The sequence below is a fragment of the Sceloporus undulatus genome, chromosome 6 (assembly GCF_019175285.1).
Source record: "Sceloporus undulatus isolate JIND9_A2432 ecotype Alabama chromosome 6, SceUnd_v1.1, whole genome shotgun sequence".
NCBI classification, from domain to species: domain Eukaryota; kingdom Metazoa; phylum Chordata; class Lepidosauria; order Squamata; family Phrynosomatidae; genus Sceloporus; species Sceloporus undulatus.
In genome coordinates, this window is record NC_056527.1 from 82,866,654 (window position 1) to 82,885,812 (window position 19,159).

The 19,159-nt window shown below is 39.8% G+C and overlaps 1 protein-coding gene across 4 annotated transcripts in view; it reads right to left on the minus strand.

Moving 5' to 3' along the window:
* Window positions 1–19,159, minus strand: part of SCN4A (sodium voltage-gated channel alpha subunit 4) — a 71,667-nt gene that overhangs the window by 45,845 nt on the left and 6,663 nt on the right. For 2 of the 4 annotated variants that reach the window (XM_042471834.1, XM_042471836.1), the window contains exons 5-12: window positions 18,303–18,394; window positions 15,453–15,758; window positions 14,199–14,262; window positions 13,661–13,802; window positions 11,297–11,509; window positions 4,896–5,057; window positions 2,406–2,514; window positions 439–677 (exon numbers count right to left, since the gene is read on the minus strand). In XM_042471834.1, the coding sequence (XP_042327768.1) occupies window positions 439–677; window positions 2,406–2,514; window positions 4,896–5,057; window positions 11,297–11,509; window positions 13,661–13,802; window positions 14,199–14,262; window positions 15,453–15,758; window positions 18,303–18,394 (1,327 nt within the window). Of the gene's footprint in view, window positions 1–438; window positions 678–2,405; window positions 2,515–4,895; window positions 5,058–8,902; window positions 8,942–11,035; window positions 11,054–11,296; window positions 11,510–13,660; window positions 13,803–14,198; window positions 14,263–15,452; window positions 15,759–18,302; window positions 18,395–19,159 lie in introns of those variants that run through there. The other 2 variants (XM_042471837.1, XM_042471835.1) reach the window with 2 other exon arrangements.

Below are 19,159 nucleotides of genomic sequence, written 5' to 3' on the forward strand. Positions count from 1 at the left end.
ATTGTGAAGTGTAAAAAGGGCCAGGGCCATCCAATAAAACTGATAGATGTAACAGAATACAGTACTTAGCAGAATGTCTAGTTTGTTTATGAACTTCATTATTACCATAAGCTGTCGTGAAGAACAGTAGCACAAATTGTTTTGGGGTTTTGTTTTTAAAAGAAGTAGATGAAAGATAACAGTGGTTTCAAAAAGGCACATCCATACTGAAAAAAACATCCATACCCAAGGAAAAATCTGTCTCCACCTTGTTTTGGTTATCAGCTTTCAAAGATGTCTGTCTGACTGTTGGTGGAAACAGAGGGTCTATTTTTTTGTTTTGGGACGGCAGTTGTTACATCCTTATGGGATCAGTGCTCACTCCTCTCTTGCAAGCCTCCCACCCCAAGCTGTCGTGTTATCAAATAAAAGAATGATAAGGACATCCAGTTCTCTTACCAGATTGCCCACAGTCAATACATTGTTGAATTCTTCAGTCATTGGGTAGTGTTCCATGGCCATGAAAACTGTGTTGAGAACAATGCAGATGGTGATCCCCAAATCAACAAAGGGGTCCATGACAATGAGCTTCAGAAACTCTTTCAGCTTTATCCACGGTGGACAACAGTTCCATATAAGGAAGGTGTGAGCAAACTTGTACCACCATGGTGGACACTTTTGATGTGCTTCTTCCAGTTCTGAAAATTAAAATCAAGAAGTATCTTTATCAAATTTCCCTGGCAAAAATCACTTATTACAATGATTGTTAACTTTAATGCAATAGATCAGGGTGATAAATCAACTAAAGCTTTAAATGGAGACTCACATACCACCAATCCTCATTAAACAACACTGATATAGAACTTAAAAACATTTGTGAGCCTGACAAAAAAACAAAACATTCTCCCTTTCTGTTCTGGTGGCGCAGTAGTTAAATGCCTGTATTGCAGCCGCTCACTCAAAACCATAAGGTTGCGAGTTCAATACCAGTGAAAGGGCTCAATCTCGACTAAGGCTTGCATCCTTCCAAGGTCACTAAAATGAGTACCCAGATTATTGGGGGCAATTAGCTTATAGTTGTAAACTGCTTAGACACTGAAGCGGTATATAAATGAAGCTGTTTATTTGTTTCTAAATGTCATATATAATCAAATAAAAAAGGTTTTCTTTATTTCCTATTTTATCTGAGGACAGCAGGTACATTGGCTCTTGGATAAAAACCACATGTGGCTTTTATTCTAGCAATAAGGATCACTGGTGGTAATGGTACTTCTGTGGACAAACCAAATTTAATTCAGTGGTTCTGAATGGATCTGTGTGTGAGTCTACATATTGTTTAAACTCCCAGAGGCCTAGTCATCAGGGTTTTAGAAGCAGAAGATCAATGACATCAACCCTCTACCCCACTGAAAACAGCTGTTTGAATCAGTCAGATTAGCACATGTTAATTGTTTAATATGTGCCTTCCATGTGTCAGACAGCTGTAGTCTAATTTCCAATAATAGCACCACTGCCCATTTTATATTAGGCTTTGAGTCCCATTGGCTATTACTGGAAGTAATAAAGTATTAAGACAGCCAATCTGGTGTTTTCTGGATGTGTTAAGGGTATATTTCTCAACATCCACAGACAACAAGGATGGATTCAATGACTGGGGATGATGGGAGTGATAAACCAACATCTAGATGGCAAAAATTTGAGGGAGGCAATACTGAAAAAAACATTGTTGGAAAGTTCATAAAAAATGAAGATTGTGCTGTATGAAAGATTCCAAAATCAGAGGCACTGGAGAAGAAGTATTGAAAAATAAGTAACAAAGAGCTAGGCAGTGATGGCGAACCTATGGCACGCATGCCAGAGGTGGCATTCAGAGCCCTCTCTGTGGGCACATGTGCCGTTGCCCCAGCACAGAGTTTGCCAGAGTTTGCTACTAGAAAGCCAGAGGGATATGGCACTTTGCAATAAATAGGTGGGTTTTGGGTTGCAGTTTGGGCACTCAGCCTCTAAAAGGTTCACCATCACTGAGCTATAGGAAACAATGTACAGTATATTTTAAAACTGTCAGGCCATGCATGAGAATATATAAACCAGGCAAATGCTTTGGAAGATAATTGTGCTGCTATAAGAGGCACATACAGCTTAGGAAACTGAGGTCTTTCAAAACCCATCTTCGTCTGTCATAAATGAATGAAATTGCCCTGAAAATACTAAAAGTTTTAATTGTTGCTGGCAATTAAAAAGAACACCTCTCCTGCTCTGTAGTTTATGACTAAACAATTTTGCTATTGTCAAATTGATGTGGGTATTTATTTTTAAAAGCATATATAGAGCAATTTACAATATTAAAAATCAATACATGCTATAAAAGGCAGGTGGTAATTTCTAAAGAGCAACCCAGCTGCACCCAAAATCAGAGAGAAAATTACCTTCCAGGGTATTGGAGACTACACTGAGGGCACTCTGGGCTCGCTTCTCCAGACCTGTCACCTGTAGGTGGTTCTGATCAGACTTCTCATGTCCCTCCATTGGATCTGACTGCAACAGGAGAACAAGATCCAAGTTAAGAGAATTGTTGAGCTGCAAAATCAAATTATTTCAGCAAAGCAACCCCAAGCTTATGGTGGGCCTCTGAACATGTGACATGAGGCAGGAATTCAACATGCATTCTATCACACTATTCTAGGACATGGAAGATACTACCAGGAGATTAACCCACCACCCCTTTCACCAATCAATCATAGCCGGTCAAGTAGGAGAATGGTGCAGGAGGCCTTTGACATCTAAGGATGAGCATCTCTGGAAGTTTCACTATTTCCTATTTAGAGATTTTTAAAATCTCAAGTTCTTTCTGTCACATTTATAAAGACATTTGCTAATTTGGGGGAAAACAAAGTGTAGGAGATGCTCAACAATCTACACTGGCCAAATCGAACAGGTATAGCTACTCTTCGTACAGAGAGTATCATGCTGTATATGTCTATCATGCAGCCATTAAAAATCAGGCATATTTACCTGGGTGATTGTAAATTAAAATGAAAATGGAACTAAAGAAATTATGGCATTAATTATCCTACTATAATTAAAAATACAACAACAAAGAAAGCCTGTGCTTTAAAAAAGACCAGGAACCTATTTAAAAAAACAAACAAACCACAATGTGGCGTCCTTTACTGAGCACCAAAAGATGCTGACTACAGAGAGATTCAGACATTATGAGCTCAGTACTCATGCTGCTCTGCCTGAGTGAGTAAATCTATCAGTCTAGCTCTCTCCCACATTCTTTTTTTAAAATCAAATTATTTTCTTCAAACTTAAGAAGGAATTTGCAAAACAATTTTCTCTCCAGACCAGAGTTTCCTCACTGGTCTAATGAGACAGAAATCTTATTTTTCCTGCCTATATATCTCCTTCCCCTATTACATATATATTAGGGCAAGAGATTTGCTCCTCATATCTGTGTGCTCCTTCTGTTAATCTAATGCAGATCTTGAGAAAATTATTTTGGAGTAATAATAATAATAATAATAATAATAATAATAATTTGTATTCCACTTTTAAAGCGGATTCCAACAGAATAAATAAATAATCAAACATTTAAAAATTACAGTTTAATTACTGTAATTAATTACTGTATATCTATATATTTGTATGTATGTATGTATGTTTTTTTTCTCTCTTATGTTTTTTATGTGCTGTATGTTAAATATATATTATAGAAAACCCTAATAAAGATATATATATATATATAAAAAAAAATTACAGTTTAAAAACCCCCAAACCCCAACTTTCCCCCCAGTCATCAAAACAGTGATCAACCCATAAAAAGAGATTAAACATCAAAAAATTTAATAGCAATAGAGGTGTCAACAGAGGGGAGAGGCAAGTCTAATGGATCTAACCTAGTCTGGGAAGGCCTGCCAGAAGAGATCCATCTTAATAGCCTTTTTAAAGGCTTCCAAGGTGGTAATATGGCGATATCGTCCAGCAGGTCGTTCCAGAGCCTGGGAGAGGGTACAATTCCCAGAATCCCCTGACAGCAGAGCCACTGGCCATGCCAGCTTGAGGATTTGGGAAGTTGAAATCCAAAATAGGATCTTTCCCAGCTGGTTTCCATGGGCCACCAGAGTGTAGAATAGGAAACTCTCTATTGCGATTATAGTACTCAGTCCAGTAGGGCCCTCAAACATCTGTGGACTCCAGAGAATTGCCTGGACATCTGGGAGCTTGGAGTAAGCCACGTCACCTTTTGTGTTAATGGTTAATAGCTACATACTGCATGCCTCCAGCTTCATGTTCCAAGTGAACTAATAGGAAATCTTCTAATCAAAGGGAGTCCAAAGGATCAAGTATTCAACTTTCTGTCAGAAGTCATATTGTGATATTCTACTGTGGTGATTGTCACCCTTCTGGCAAATTGTATCACAAACCACATCCACAAAGTACAAAACAATGCTGCTCTAATGTAGCATGGTGTAGTTTTCCCTGACTGAGCCAGATAACAACTGGGAAGATCAGTCAGCAATGCAATCTGCATGGTTCTCATGTTTTAGCCCAGGCATGACACAAACACCCACTGCACCTATCATTTGCAGATGCCACACAACAGGCTGCCAACCTCTGGCCTACAGATCTTGGAAGTAACATGTTATAAAGAATAATGTTACCTGTAGACTGTTTCCTATGAGGATAACAAGGGGATGTCAAAGGTCCTTTTACAAAATAATGTAACCATTGGTAACATAATTTCTTTTCTATCTAATGAGCACCATTTATACATTTTGGCAAGAGGATGAAAATGTTTGAGGAGCATTTTGTGTTTGTCAACCAGGACATTTCTTTTTCAAGGTAGTGGAATGAAGAACAGATGAGGCAATTGTCCTGTTGACCTTTTTTGGTCCTCCTCCATGGTCACACACCTCATCCACTGTGGCTGACCGCTCCAGCACCAAGCGTGGGACGACCTGCCCATTGCAGTCTTTTGGCCCATCTTGATCACTGTGCCCATCTTGATCTGACTCTCCCTTCTTCTCCACTATAATACTCTCTGCAGAGCTGCTGTTTGCTGCCTGCTCCTGAAGCTACAAAGGAACCAGAAAGATCATAGTTAAGAATACTGCTTTGGACAGAATCCAGCATTGGGTCTGGAAAATTACTTTTCAGGCCCATACAGTTGTGCCAGTGAGCCAATATCAGGACCCATTGCCCTCATTTACACAGACATAGACATACAGACACTCACATCCTGCACCCCCTGGAAGAAAATATAGCTGAAATAGCTTAGCATCACTGGCAATGGATTCTCAGCAGACAGTTAAAAACAGAAGCAGGAAGTAACTGCTGAAAATTATAGGTTAGCACCTGTTTCTCATACTTTTAGTGAGGTGAGCCCCTCTCTGACCCAGGAAGCCTCCTTTTAACCATCCATTAAGAAGCCAAGCCCTTCCTCCAGTCGATCTGTCTTGGTCCAGGCCTCGGAGGTGGAGAAGAACTGCTGGACCTGATCCCATTCCCCACCACCACTCCCCTCTCCTTTTGTGTCGTGTCTTCTTAGATTGTAAGCCTGAGGGCAGGGAACCGTCTAACTAAAAGATTGTTTGTACAGCGCTGTGTAAATTTACAGCGCTTTATAAATAAAAGATAATAATAATAATAATAATAATAATAATAATAATAATAATAATAATAATAATAATAAATGGTGACTAGCTCACTGCCCTGTGGCTCTTCAAATCATAAATCTCCCCAGGGTGGTTTGGAGGAGCAAAAAAGAGGTCATTTGTGTTGCTTGACCATCTTCTCTATGCACATCTGAGAACGTAGACACTAGTTTTTTACCCTCTATGAACCCTGCCTGTTCAAATATGGAACGGCCTGTTGGATGAGATCTGTCAAAAAAGCTGTCAAGACGGATCTCTTCTGGCAGGCCTTTTCTGAATAAAAGCATCTGGCTACAGAATGATCACCCTTCACATCATATATTAGCCCACCATTCTGTCCTTGTTATATTTTATTAATCTCCAATTTTAATTGTATCATGTTTAATCTTGTTTTAAGGGAGGGGGATTTGGGACATAATATTGAATGTGGATATTTTAACGTGTTGTGAGCTGCTTTGATTGTCTCAGCACAGAAAAGTGGGGTAAAAATAAAAGTTTTATTTTTATTTATTTATTTATATAACAAAATGAAGCAGAAAAACAGATTTTGGGAAGTTCGCTACCTTCCTCCATTGAGGAAGGTTTCATAATAACACAAACTGATTTGACCTTTTTTGCATTATGAACTGGGGGGGGGGGATGTCTCTGAAAGATTACAGCATAGAATTCTCAAGTAACACTATTTTTCAAAGGAGAAATAAAACCCATTCTGTTTTAGAAATAGCTCAGAGTCCTGCAAGATTTAAATGGATATGGAATTCGTCACAAGCCCAGTTTTCCTCCTGAGCCGGAGAAAATATCCACTGCCTGGAAACAGAAAACCTACTTCCGAATGTCTGGAGATTAGAAACACAAGGCCACAATATTAAGACACCATTCTGCATCTGCCTTCACCAATGAGGACACCCAAAAATTAGATTTGGAAGGGTGGCCTAGGGTCAAGCAGGCGGAAGCAGCTGGCAAGGCAAAAAGCTGTTACAAACACCAACATGCTAGAGATGCCTTCCCTTATAGATTTTTTTTAAAGAGCAGAGGAGGACACCGAAGTTCAGAAGAGCAGCTAATGTAATATGTTGCCATTAAAAAAAGAAGAAATGGGTGGAAGTCAGGTTACACAGTAATGATCATTATGAATTTAGCTCTGAGAGACAATAACTCCAAGAATGTTTGGCCAAGTAAGGCCAAAACATTATGCAGGGCTTTTGTTGTCACATATTTTAGCCAACTTTTGATAAGGCACTGTTGTGCATGAATACATTCACCATGAATCATACTGCCTATGAGTAAAAGTATGTAACAACCACTTTATCAAGTGGTGGGGCTGCTCCTGAGATTTTTAACAAAACAGGCCGTCGTGATATGATGTGGTTCCATTGAAAACATCCACCATCCACCAACTGCCTTAAGAGATCGCAGTTCCAGGGTAAACTGAAATGTTAGTGATTTTTCTAATGACTGTTTTAATTTGTGCAGATTACAGGAATTCTTTGCACAAAACACTTGATGGCTGAAAGTAAAACCATGAGACATTTATCATCAGGATTTACAAGATTGAAAGTGTGCTATTAATTTTGCCAGAGTATGAGGGACCAGGATGCTGTAGGCTGTATTTCAGAGAAAGGTACTAGCAAACTACCTCTGATTATTCTTTGCTTAAGAAAACCTTGTGAAATTCATATGGTTACTGTAAATCAACAAACAGCTTGAAGGCACATACACATATAGAGGTGGGAGGAATACATACACATAAAGGGAAAAGGTTAGAGACAGATGGTTATTCCCATTCCACCCTGAAAAACAAAACAAAACAAAAAACACTCTGAAAGTAATCTGGAAGAGATTACTAGTGATGATGCATATGCTCATTCCACTTTTGACTCAGGCTAAACAGAATTTGCATGTTTTATATAATTTGAAATTTTGCAAAATTTATTTGGCTAGAGATTAGGAAAATGCCTCATTCTACTTTAGAGCTGGGAAGAACATATGGGGGGAAAAGTCAAAATATGGCAAGAATAATTCTGGGCTGATGAGAATCTATGTAGTTTAAGACTTATTCGATGCAAAATTTACATGTGGTAGCTTTGTGCAGAAAAGAGAACTTTTCTGTGGATAAATATTATTTTCCATGCAGCCTGTTTTCTGCACAGAACAACCATGTGCACAAAATAAGTCTCAGTTTACATATCATCCTTTTAAATGTCCTGATTTTGAAGACTTTCTTGGCACAAGACGAAATCAGGAGAGCAGCCATGCCAGATCCCAAGCAAAAGGTACTGCCCATCCCAGTATGCCCACTGCGGTGGAGGGCAGTGCTACGGCTTCAGCCATTTTGGGTCTGGCATGACTGCTGGCTGCACTACGCCAGTCCCACTCAGTGTACCACCCCACCAGGTATGCATCCACCACTCACACCCTATTATGCCACTGTTCCTTGTTGTTTCCTTTAAGCAAAAAGAGTACTCTCTACTCCACTTGCACATATCTAGACTTGCCTCTGCTACTGAAGATCTGCAGTATTGCAAATAATGTCAGAATAACTGCTCTGCCTGTGCATCTTTGCTAGCCAATAGACCAAACAAGGCAGAGAAAGCATAGTGTGCCAGGAAAGAGTAACCATACAATAGACCCTATTCCCAGGGCTGGCCAAACATTACATTATATTCAAAGATGGCTGAATTGAGAAAACCAATGGAGAACCTAAAGCTAACCAATTACAACTTCCTCATGCATGTATATAAGCAACAGAAATATTGTAATTCACATGGCAGGGCATGTGATGTATATCTCTCTAAAATCTGTTTCACTTTGGTTTCATGTACATAACACTTAAGGAAACACTTGTGATGGGAACAATGAGGAAATGGCACTTTGCACATCCAGCATGGCCTCCAAACATATATGAGAAAGCCAGATAATAATATATATGTTCCCAGAATTCTTATAGGTATTACATATTAGGATTTTATTTTTTTAAAGCAAATGGCAGCAAAACCAACTTGACTCCTGGAAGTGAGTATGCAAGGAAACAGCACGCTGCATGAGTAAACAAGGAAAGTAATGATCCATGCTAAAAATATAACCAGTGGAATGGCTCCCTGCACTGCCTTGGCTATATATGAACTATGTCCTGCCTGAACTATATTGCTTTAATGTTCCTTTCTCTCCAAGAGTTGTATATCTCCCACATGGGGAAGAAATCGTGCAGCCCAACATACAAATAAGCACTCTTTCAGTGAATTGCAGATACTCTTCTCTAGACTCACTGCTACTTCTGGCCAAATATTCATGAACACTTTTGCCTTCTAGAATCACAGAATGAACACAGAGAACAAGGCAGTTACGGTACACATACAGATCTAGTGCAGCACCCTACAGGACAAAGGCTAAACATTGTCCCTATGAGTATAAGTCATACCCCAGTTCTCCTTAAAAGGGCAGGGAGCCTGAGAGCCTACCTATATTTTAGAGTAAATGTATCACTTGTAGCAATGCAATTAAAAACATACAAATACACAACCAAAACCCTAATACTAAGCAAAAAAGCTCAGGTTTTCCAAAAAATAGGGAGAGAAAGACCAGCCAACTCCATCAGGCCTGGCCTAAAGTAAGAAGATGAGCCGTCCCTCCAGTCCATCTGACACCATCCAGCCGCAGAGGGAGAGAAAGGCCAGCCAGCTTCATCATTGCAATGGGGCTCGAGCATATGCATTTTTGTTTTACGTGGGGGGGGGGGGTCCGGAACGGATCCCCTGCATAAAACAAGGACGCACGGTATACATATTAGTGATGCCACAAATGGATTGGCTCCTTTTGTAGCTGTCTCCCATTGTCAATACATTGGACTACAACTGGTGGGTGGCAGTGCTGTTCCCATGGATGCTAGAGTTGTGTGACTGGCCCTGTTCTGCTCCATGTTTTTAAGTGTGTGGTTGTGTTTTCTCTCTCTCCTTGACTTCCGTGCTAGAAGTGTTGCATTTCTTCTGGAGGATTGACAGGATGAAAAACTCTTTCTATATCTGTTCAGTTTAAGCGGCTCCAGGAAGTAAGAGTCAAGTCTTGCTGACAGATATATTTCTGTTCTGCGTAAACAAAGATAGGAGGCATGGAGCTGTTCAGGAATGGAGCACAAACTGCAGGCTCGCAGCTTCACATTGTCGGCTGCAAGGTAGTGGGACCTTGCACAGGTGTTCCTTAAAAATGTTGCCGTCTATCTCTATGCTAGCAGCTATCCCTATGCTAGCAGCTTGGAATAGTTTTCAAAACAGTGTTTTTAAAACCTTTTATAAATGGACACACCCTGATCCAGATAGATATATCAAAAACACCATTCTCAAAGTCTGGGACCAGTCACATCAAAATAACAACCCAATAACTCTTGAAGCTCCTGATTTTGTTGGACACAGTTCCTATCATTTCTGACCATTGGTCATACTGCAGAAGTCCAACAACTTCTGCTTGTTTCCTCACTGTGTACCAAGGAGGGATAATAGATTACTCTGATTTTCCTCTCCCAGCATGCAATAACTGGTTACGCTTAAACGCAAGTTTGCTTTAATCAGTGAAAGTTATGACCCTTGAAATTACAAGGATCTCAAGTCTTGTATACACGTCCCTCCACATTCACTGGGGTTAGGGGCACAGGACCCCTGTGAATGTGGAAAAACTGCAAATAATAAAAACACTATGTTTTTACTTGCAGAAACACCTCTCTAGGAATCTCTAGGTCCTCCAGTGCAACTCTGTGGTCAACATCTGCCAGACATTGACCACAGAATTTCACTGGAGGAACTCTTTGTCCTTCAATGTGACTTTTGGTTAAAGTTGACCATACAGTTGCACTGGAGGACCTAGATACTACTAGAGAAAACATGTTAATGAAATCCATGAATAATCAAATCCGCAAAAAAGTCAAAGCTGCAGATGTGGAAGGATGAGCCAGACATGACATTATTTGCATGAATGCAATTCATGTGCCCATTTTTAAAAAATTTTATATATTTATTTTATTATTTAAATAGCATCTATGGAAAAAGCCTAAACAGATTCTGGGACAGTAGGGTATGCAGAGAGGGGCATATAACTCTTTTTCTCAACTAAATGTTCTGACAAAAATTGACTTTCTGCAGCTGCTATCTGTATTTCAAGGGACGTTGGTACCATTTGGGCCTTCCCTTAGAATGCCAAGAACAGCTTCAGAGAGGTGATTTTTGTTGAGACCATGACTGGGAAAGAAACAATTGGCTGCCTATGCTTCCCTGCTAGGAATATGAGGTGTTGCAGAACAAAAGTGCAGAACTTAGAAAAGCTATTCTTTTGGACTGCAGCTCCCAGAATGTCCTAGCTAGCCTGGCTACAAAAGAATCTTTTCCAAGTTTTGCAAAAATGTGCAACTCAACTGTGTTTGGTCAAATAATATTGCATCCATTTTGATCCTGCATGAAAACAGTTACCACTCATGTACTGTACATGTTTTTAAATGTAAATAGCTGCTGCAAGAGGGAGAGTAAAATTCAGGCTCTGATAGCTCAAGATGTTGTGTCCAAAAAGAAACAGACTTTGTAAAAAAAATTGATCCTGAGCCACACGGACAGTATCAACACATTCAGAGCAACTGGGTAAGGAAGAAAGGGAACATACACACACACACATATACCAACCAGCCTTTGTTGTTCTTCCTGATGCTTCTTCAGCTGTTCCAACATCTGCTGGAATTCCGCCTCTTTCTCTTGTTCCTCCAGCAATGTTTGTTCATTCTGATCAGCATAGGCCATTGCTACCACAGCCAGGATCAGGTTAATGAGATAGAAGGAGCCCAAGAATATGATCACGACAAAAAAAATCATATATGTTTTTCCAGCTGCTCGCAGAGTCTATGGAAAGAAGAGGAGTTTCTTGTTACTCTATTAGCCTGAAAGCCTTGACCTCCAATTTGAGATAATTTTATTAGTAAGCAATTAGGGATAAAAACACTCTGAGGATGCACAAGGGAATTTCTTGGTGAGTTTATATCCCCTAATCTTTGGTGACACATAGCTATAAGGATGTAGCAATGGGGTGCAGGATCATTGTCCCCATTAATAATTCTGTCCCTTCAAATGAAATTGCCCTTCAGTCCTCAAATTCCTAGCAGTGCAGAGAGTGAGACATTGATAGTCATTCACAGCTATACCTCCTCTATTGGGTGTGTTTGCATTTTCTTGGAAAATTTTGTCTCGTCCTTTTCTTCAGAAACCTACACTGTCTTTCTATGTTCAACAGCAATGCTACTAATTTGGTGAGTGAAATAAAATTATACTGTGGCCAGAATTTTTATTTTGAGGGCAATGCTCTCATTTTGCCCTCCCTTAAAGATTGGTTTGTTATCATCTGACACCTATATTTCTACACTACATTCTCCCAAGCATTCAGGGCAATTAATACCATCTTGTCCTCTATGTTTTAAAGCCAATTATTCTTTTTCACAAACGCATAACCATGGCTGCACTAGGACTGAGGGCCAAAGTAGAGAAGATGATAGAGACAGTTGGACACTGTGGAAACCCAAAAGCTGCACTGGATTGGGGCTGAAGGAAAATTTTAATGGGTGGGATAGAATTTGACCTCATTTTGCTATCCTCTAACACATCCCAGAAATGGGCAGCTGGCAACAAACACAACATTTCTCCAGTGTTTTCCTCTGTGCTGTCTTTGGCAAGGGAAGAACAGAGAATATGTCTTATGAGCAGTGGGAGAGAGACCCTTGCTTACTTTTATTTTCTGCATAATGCTTCACAGTACAAATTTTAAAAAACAAGAAAACTTGTGTCTTCCTCCACGCCATGCTTTCGGTTGTGTGCCAGAGAACTAGAGTGGGATGCAGGCAACTGCAAAGAATGACTAGTACAGGCAACATTTTTCAGCTGCCTTGTTGAGGGCGGCACCTGACTTCTGTAAAAAAAATTGTCTTTCTAAAGCGAAAGTGTTGTACTCCTTTAGTTTAGAGAGCCAGTTGGTAAACAGGCTGTGATTTTTACTCTTGTTATATTTCAAGTCATTTCCAACTTATGGCAACCCTAAGGTGTACCTATAACGGGGGGATTGTCATTGTCTTCCTCTGAGGCTGAGAGTATAATTTGCCTGAGGTCATCCAATGGGTTTCCATGACTGAATGGAGATTTTAATCCTGGTTTTCCAGAGCCTTGGTTCAGCACTCAAACCACTGCACCAAACTGGCTCACTTTTGGTACTGGATGCCATAATTTAATTTTAGTACTGGACTGCAACATTCCCCCCCCAATACTCTACCCTCATTCTTCATGAAATTGTTCTGTACTTTGCAGAGACTTTGTAGTGATTCCAGATGAGGGGTTCCTTGTGCTATCAGTCAAAAGAAATTGGGCAGTTATTCTACCTTTCCTTTCTTAATAGAAGTTCTTTTGTAAGGCTTATTTCTTCAGTGTGTTTTGGACCATTGATAATCTTAAAGATTATAAAGGGTACTTTTAAATTAGGCTCAAAAACATACTGACTGGTATCCTAAAGGTGCCATATCAGCTGAACCCCCCCCCCCCCCCCACACGACAAATTAGGATCGGATGAGGGAAGCATGCTATTGCTTCCAGTAAAGCTTGCCCACTATCTTCTCAGTGAAGAATTCCCAACAGGCATCCAGATAGTTTGCAAATAATATGAACATTTGGGGAGTGGGGTGTAAATATGAAGCCGGTGTATTTCAAACGTTTTACTGCCAGAAACCTTTCTGACCAGGAACCCATAAATATTGCAGAATATTTTAGTAATTTCAGAACACTGGCCAAGTTTCAGTGTTTCACTATGAGTTTCAATGTAAAATTGCAATGCCGAACACACTCGAAACTCCCTCCAAATTCCTGGTTGTAGGGGAAGATTGCCATGGTGGCCAAACTATCTTTTAGGAAACTTTTTATGCTGTTACTGATCTTTTCATTGAGGAATTCCTGATGGGCTTCCATGGAATTCCAAGACTCCCCAGAATAGAGAATAATAAGGTAACCTCAACCTACCAGTTGGAAAAGGTTCTCCCAATAGTCCTGAGTCATGAGGCGGAAGAGAGCAAGAAAGGCCCAGCTGAAAGTGTCATAGCTTGTGTAGCCATAGTTTGGGTTCCGGCCAGCTTTCATGCAAAGATACCCCTCTGGACATTTTCTACATTAGACAGGGCAAGAGGAAAATGAAGATAACAACATTGCATCATGGTCACACTAAGGATCCAGCCCCTAAAATCAACATAGAGCCTACACTCAGGATTTTTCCACCATTAATTCTGCAAAAGCCTATACATATAAATCATCCTTATAGGGTTGTTGCCAGCTTTAAGAATGGCTGTAATATATGCAGTTTCCCCAAAAATTCCAATACCTAAATATTCTAGCTTAGATCTGGGTTTTGTCCCTATCAACCCAGTGATTCGTATAGGAGTAGTAGAAACACACTTCACCATCCCAAACAATTATACATTTTCAGCCTGATACAAAATGGGAGAGCCCTGAAGAAACTATTTTCCTCTACACACTAAAGATGGTTGGGATAGACCTCACTCACCCAGCATCTGAGCTGTTCCCACAGAGCAGAGCATCAAGTGCACCATCGAGGAAATAGAAATTCTCTTTACAAAGACAAAATAAGAGAAGAAAAGAGAAGAAATGAGAATTTCCAAATTTGGACTTCAGAACTATTGTACCATATATACTCAACTATAAGTCAAGGGCATGTTTTGGGGGACAAAATTATGGATTTTGATATGACCCTTGGCTAAGTCAAGGGTAAAACTTAGGGACATGCAACAAAGGATCTAAATGATGAAACAAAAGAAAACAAAGCCCAAAAAGACTACAAAATTAAGGCAGGCATAACTGTTTTGGCTCACACTAATGGCTGGATGGAAGAGAGAGTAAAGGGAGGCCAATGCTTCCAGGACAGATTGCACTCTTGCCTTTCACCAGGGGATGGTTCCTTTTTAAACAAGAGTTAAAGTATAGTATTTACATTGACCCATGGATAAGTCGACCTAGATTTTGGGGGTCAAATTTTTGACTAACATTTCTAGACTTATACATGACTATATACAGTAAATCAATTTTAAATCAATTTTTTTTAAATGAAAATTTTTGTGGTTGTGATTCTCTCCATGTCTGATCTAGCTGTGTTCCAAGCCAAGAACATGGATAGTTAATGAGAACTTGGGTCTATAATGAGTACCAGTTTGGGTCTCATTTTCCAATCAGTGAGATTAAGGGCTTGAATAGACAGGCCAAAATAAAACTGCTTTATGTCACTTAAGAGGTATGCTGTTTAAATGACACATGCATCTTAAGAGGCCAGAAACTGCGCCAAAGCATTGCTCCAGTGTGGCTTTGGGTGGCTTCTGGCCTCTTAGGAAGCATGCAACTTTTAAACAGCATACCTCCAAAGTGACCTGAAGCAGCTTTATTTTGGCCTGTCTGTTCGGGCTCTTACAGATTAAAATCCTTCCTGACCCACAGAAATCATTGGGTAGCTTGGGGTAAGTTACCATCTCTTATTAACCTAACCTATTTCCAAGGACTATATGTGTGTGTGATAAATGTTTAATTATGTTGTGCAACATAAGCTCTTCAGAGGAAGCTTGTAAATTTAAAAGAGTTGATTAGAATCAAACTGAAAACAAAACATTAATGACATTCAGAATTTATAACTGTAGTTGTTAACTGAAGCACGGAGTATGTATGGGGAAGTGGTGTGCATGAGAAAGCAAGCAAGGAAGGAGAGGTATCAAAGAGGGGGAAAGCCCTAAGAGAACACTCTTAATAGCCCTACCTTCATTGTGGATATATTCATCCCAGTCAAAGGTCTCATTGCTACTCAGAATGGTGTCGCCATCATATCCAGTGCTATTGCCATACAGAGTAGTGTTGCCAAAAGGATCACTATCTAGCCCAAAGGCAACTTCTTGCAGTGTGTCATTGGTAAACGGTGGCCACCGGACACACTTTTGCCGCAGGTTCCCCATGAAAAGTTGCAACCCAATGAGAGCAAAGACAGCCAAGCAGAACACTGTGAGGATCATGACATCAGAGAGCTTCTTCACAGACTGGATCAAGGCACCCACAATAGTTTTTAGCCCTGGTTGAGGTTAGGGAGAGAAACAGTCATTGCTATTTCTTATAAGCAACAAGAGGGATCATATATATACATACATACATATATATATATATATATATATATATATATAGTATATATATTGAGAAAAACATATTTTATTTATTTCCTACCTTTTCCCCAGCACTGAGCCTGAGTCTCAAAAATTTACAAAAACTAGGTACAGATAAAAGCTCAAAATATTATAAACAGACAAAATATATAATTACTTATATATATAATTAAAACCAATTAAAATATATACATTTTAAATAACAAGGAATAAGAACAGAGTAGCAGACTATTAAAAGCCCTTTCCTTACAGCAAGTTTCGGGGGGGGGGGGGGAGTTGTCACCTACTAAGAGGACACCATGGGTCTTATTTATTTATTTCATTTTTATACCATCTTTCTCCCAGAAAGGAACCCAAGGTGAATCACAGATAAAATTGTTTAAAAAACACGATAATCGTTAATTATACAGCCAGCCATCTGTATCCACAGATTCTTTATCTACAGATTCAACCATCCACATCTTGAAAATATCCAAACATATATATCAATTCCAAAAGCAAACCTTGATTTTGCCATTTAATATCAGGAACACCATTTTACTATGCCATTGTATTTAATGTGACTTGAGCATTCACAGATTTTGGTATCCATGGGGTTGGGGGGGATCCTAGAACCAAACTGCAGTGGATACCAAGGGCCCAGAAACGGTAACCATTGTATTGTGCCCAGAAACAGAGAAGTAGCCAGTGAAGCTGTTGTGACAAAATATTCTCCCTGTAACTGGCTCCATCAACAATCCGCAGCTCTTTGGGCCAGTTTAAATGTCCAAACATTCTGCAAAGGCCATTACATAATTGCATTACAATTATCAAAAGGGATATAATCAAGGACAGATCACACATCTTCAAGAATGGGCGCCTCTGGTTTGCTGTTGTTGTGTGCCTTGAACGTTTTCAACGTATTGTGAACCTAAGGCGGGGCCCTATCACGAAGGGTGGCGGCGGCAAGATTTATTCAGAGGAGGTTTGCCTTTACCTTCCTCTGAGGCTGAGAGAGTGTGCCTTGCCCAAGATAACCCAGTGGATTACCATGGCCGAGAGGATTTGAACCCTGGTCTCCAGAGTCATAGTCCAACACTCAAAATGATACTCCACACTGTAAACTTTAATTTTCAAAATGTACTCATGGCCACTATAGCTTTTGGCTTCCAGATTCAGAGTTGAATCCAGAAGTACAAATAAATTATAAAGCTAGGAAGAGTGTAATCCCATCCTGCATGGGATGAATTGCATTCCTCGATTTGGCTTTCACATGAGCAGAAGCATCTCTGCCTTGTCTTCATTAAGCTTCAGTTTATTTGCCATCATCTAGGCCAGTGGTTCTCAAGCTTGGAGCCTCCAGGCATTTTCGACTTCAGCTTCTGGAATCCCTGATCATTTGGGCAAGCTGGCTGGGACTTCTGGGAGTTGAAGTCCAAAACATTAGGAGAGCCAAAGGTTGAGAACCACAGATTTAGGCCATTATTTAAACAGTTACTAGCTTAGAACCAAAACAGATTCCCCAGCTCCCTTAATTGCTACAGCTGTTCCAAGGGGCTATATTTTGAACTGAATAAGAATTGGAAGGCCAGTTACATAAGGCTGGATAGGTGTACTTAATTTGTTGTTAATTTTAATAGTTCTATGCTGCCTTTCCCAGTGCTGATGTTGATATAAAAAACAATTATATTGCATGAATAGGAAAGACAGTTGAAAGCAGTCCTGTCAAACTCCTGAACCCAATAAATTAACTCCTAAACTGTCACTCTGACAGACTCCACTCTCAGCCATCTCCAACTGTCATACACCATCCTTCCCAAAATCCCCTCAGACATTTAGTCAAGCATCACTCACTCCCAACATTCCACACTCTCGCCCTCTCCCAACAGATCATAACCCTTCTAACATCTACTACACAATGCATACATAACTATATTTTACCTTAATATACCTAATAACAGCAACAACATTTTCTACATAAATCCAGAACATCACACTGACATCCTGTTGCTCAATTTCAATGTCTAATGCTGCTCTGTAAACTTTGCTGCTATGCTACTCAATGCTATTCTCATCATGCTACTCAGTAAACAATATGTTGCACATGTATAACAGTTTTGTATACAGCACTCTACATGTACCACCGTCAGAAGGGCATGACCATTGCTCATTGTCCATAAACTTCATTCTATGTGGTTAATATAGCCTACACCTGCATAGAATTCAAAGATATAGCCATGTTAGTCTGGAAAATTAGTATACAAAGGGATCTTGTAGCACCTTTGAGTAACTGAAAGAAAGAAGTTGGTCGCATGAGCTTTCATAGAATTGAGCTTACTTTCTCAGAAGAATGTTTTGGAGCAGAGAATCCAGAGACAAACCTATATAAGTGGTTTTGTGTGTTCATCATATGTCACTAACAGCCAATGTCTACATACATACACACACACACACCTACCCTCTTCCCCATTACTCACCTGGAATGACAGTAATGGTTTTAAGTGCTCTGAGAACACGGAACGTCCGTAGAGCAGAGACGTTGCCCAAATCTACAAATTCTGTAAGATAACTAGAAAAGAGATGGCAAGGGAGCTGTTACGAAAGAGATAATTCACAAAAGCAGAAATACAGTAATAGTTATCAGCTGGTCAGAGAGATACAAGTCTGGGAACCAGAATATGGAAACGTTAAATCTGAGGTCAGGGTAACAAACCTTCAAGTCTATACAGTGGTGCCTCGGGATACGAAATGATCGGGTTACGAAATTTCCGGGATACGAAAAAGTTGGATTGGCAAAAACTGTTTCGGGTTACGAAATATTTTTCGGGTTACGAAATTCATTTCGGCGCGAAATTCAAATGCTGCAAAGTGCAGCTATAGGCTTTCCAGTGCTAACGGAAAAGTGTTTCGGGTTACAAAATTTTCGGGTTACAAAAGGAATGGCGGAACGAATTAATTTCGTAACCCGAGGCACCACTGTACAAGGATCTAATACACATCTATACAAGTCTATACAAGCATCATGTAGAAAGATGGGATGTGATTCAGTTTTAACAGCAAAAAAAAAAAAAAAAAGTTTAAGGGGAAGACTGAAGAACTTGTTACTGCCACAGCTTATTTTTTCCTTAGGACAGGAGTGGGCAACTGTGGCAAATGCAGAAACCAATTTGGGGGATGGACCATATCAATTAAAAATGTGACTGGAGTATTTCCAGTTGCAACCTCCAGTTTCAAGTAAATCAATTTTGGTGGGCTTGGGGTGGTGGGTGGGAGTGTAAATAAGGGTCAACTATTACTCCAGGAACAGGAATTTGCCAATTTGTGGACTGAAAAA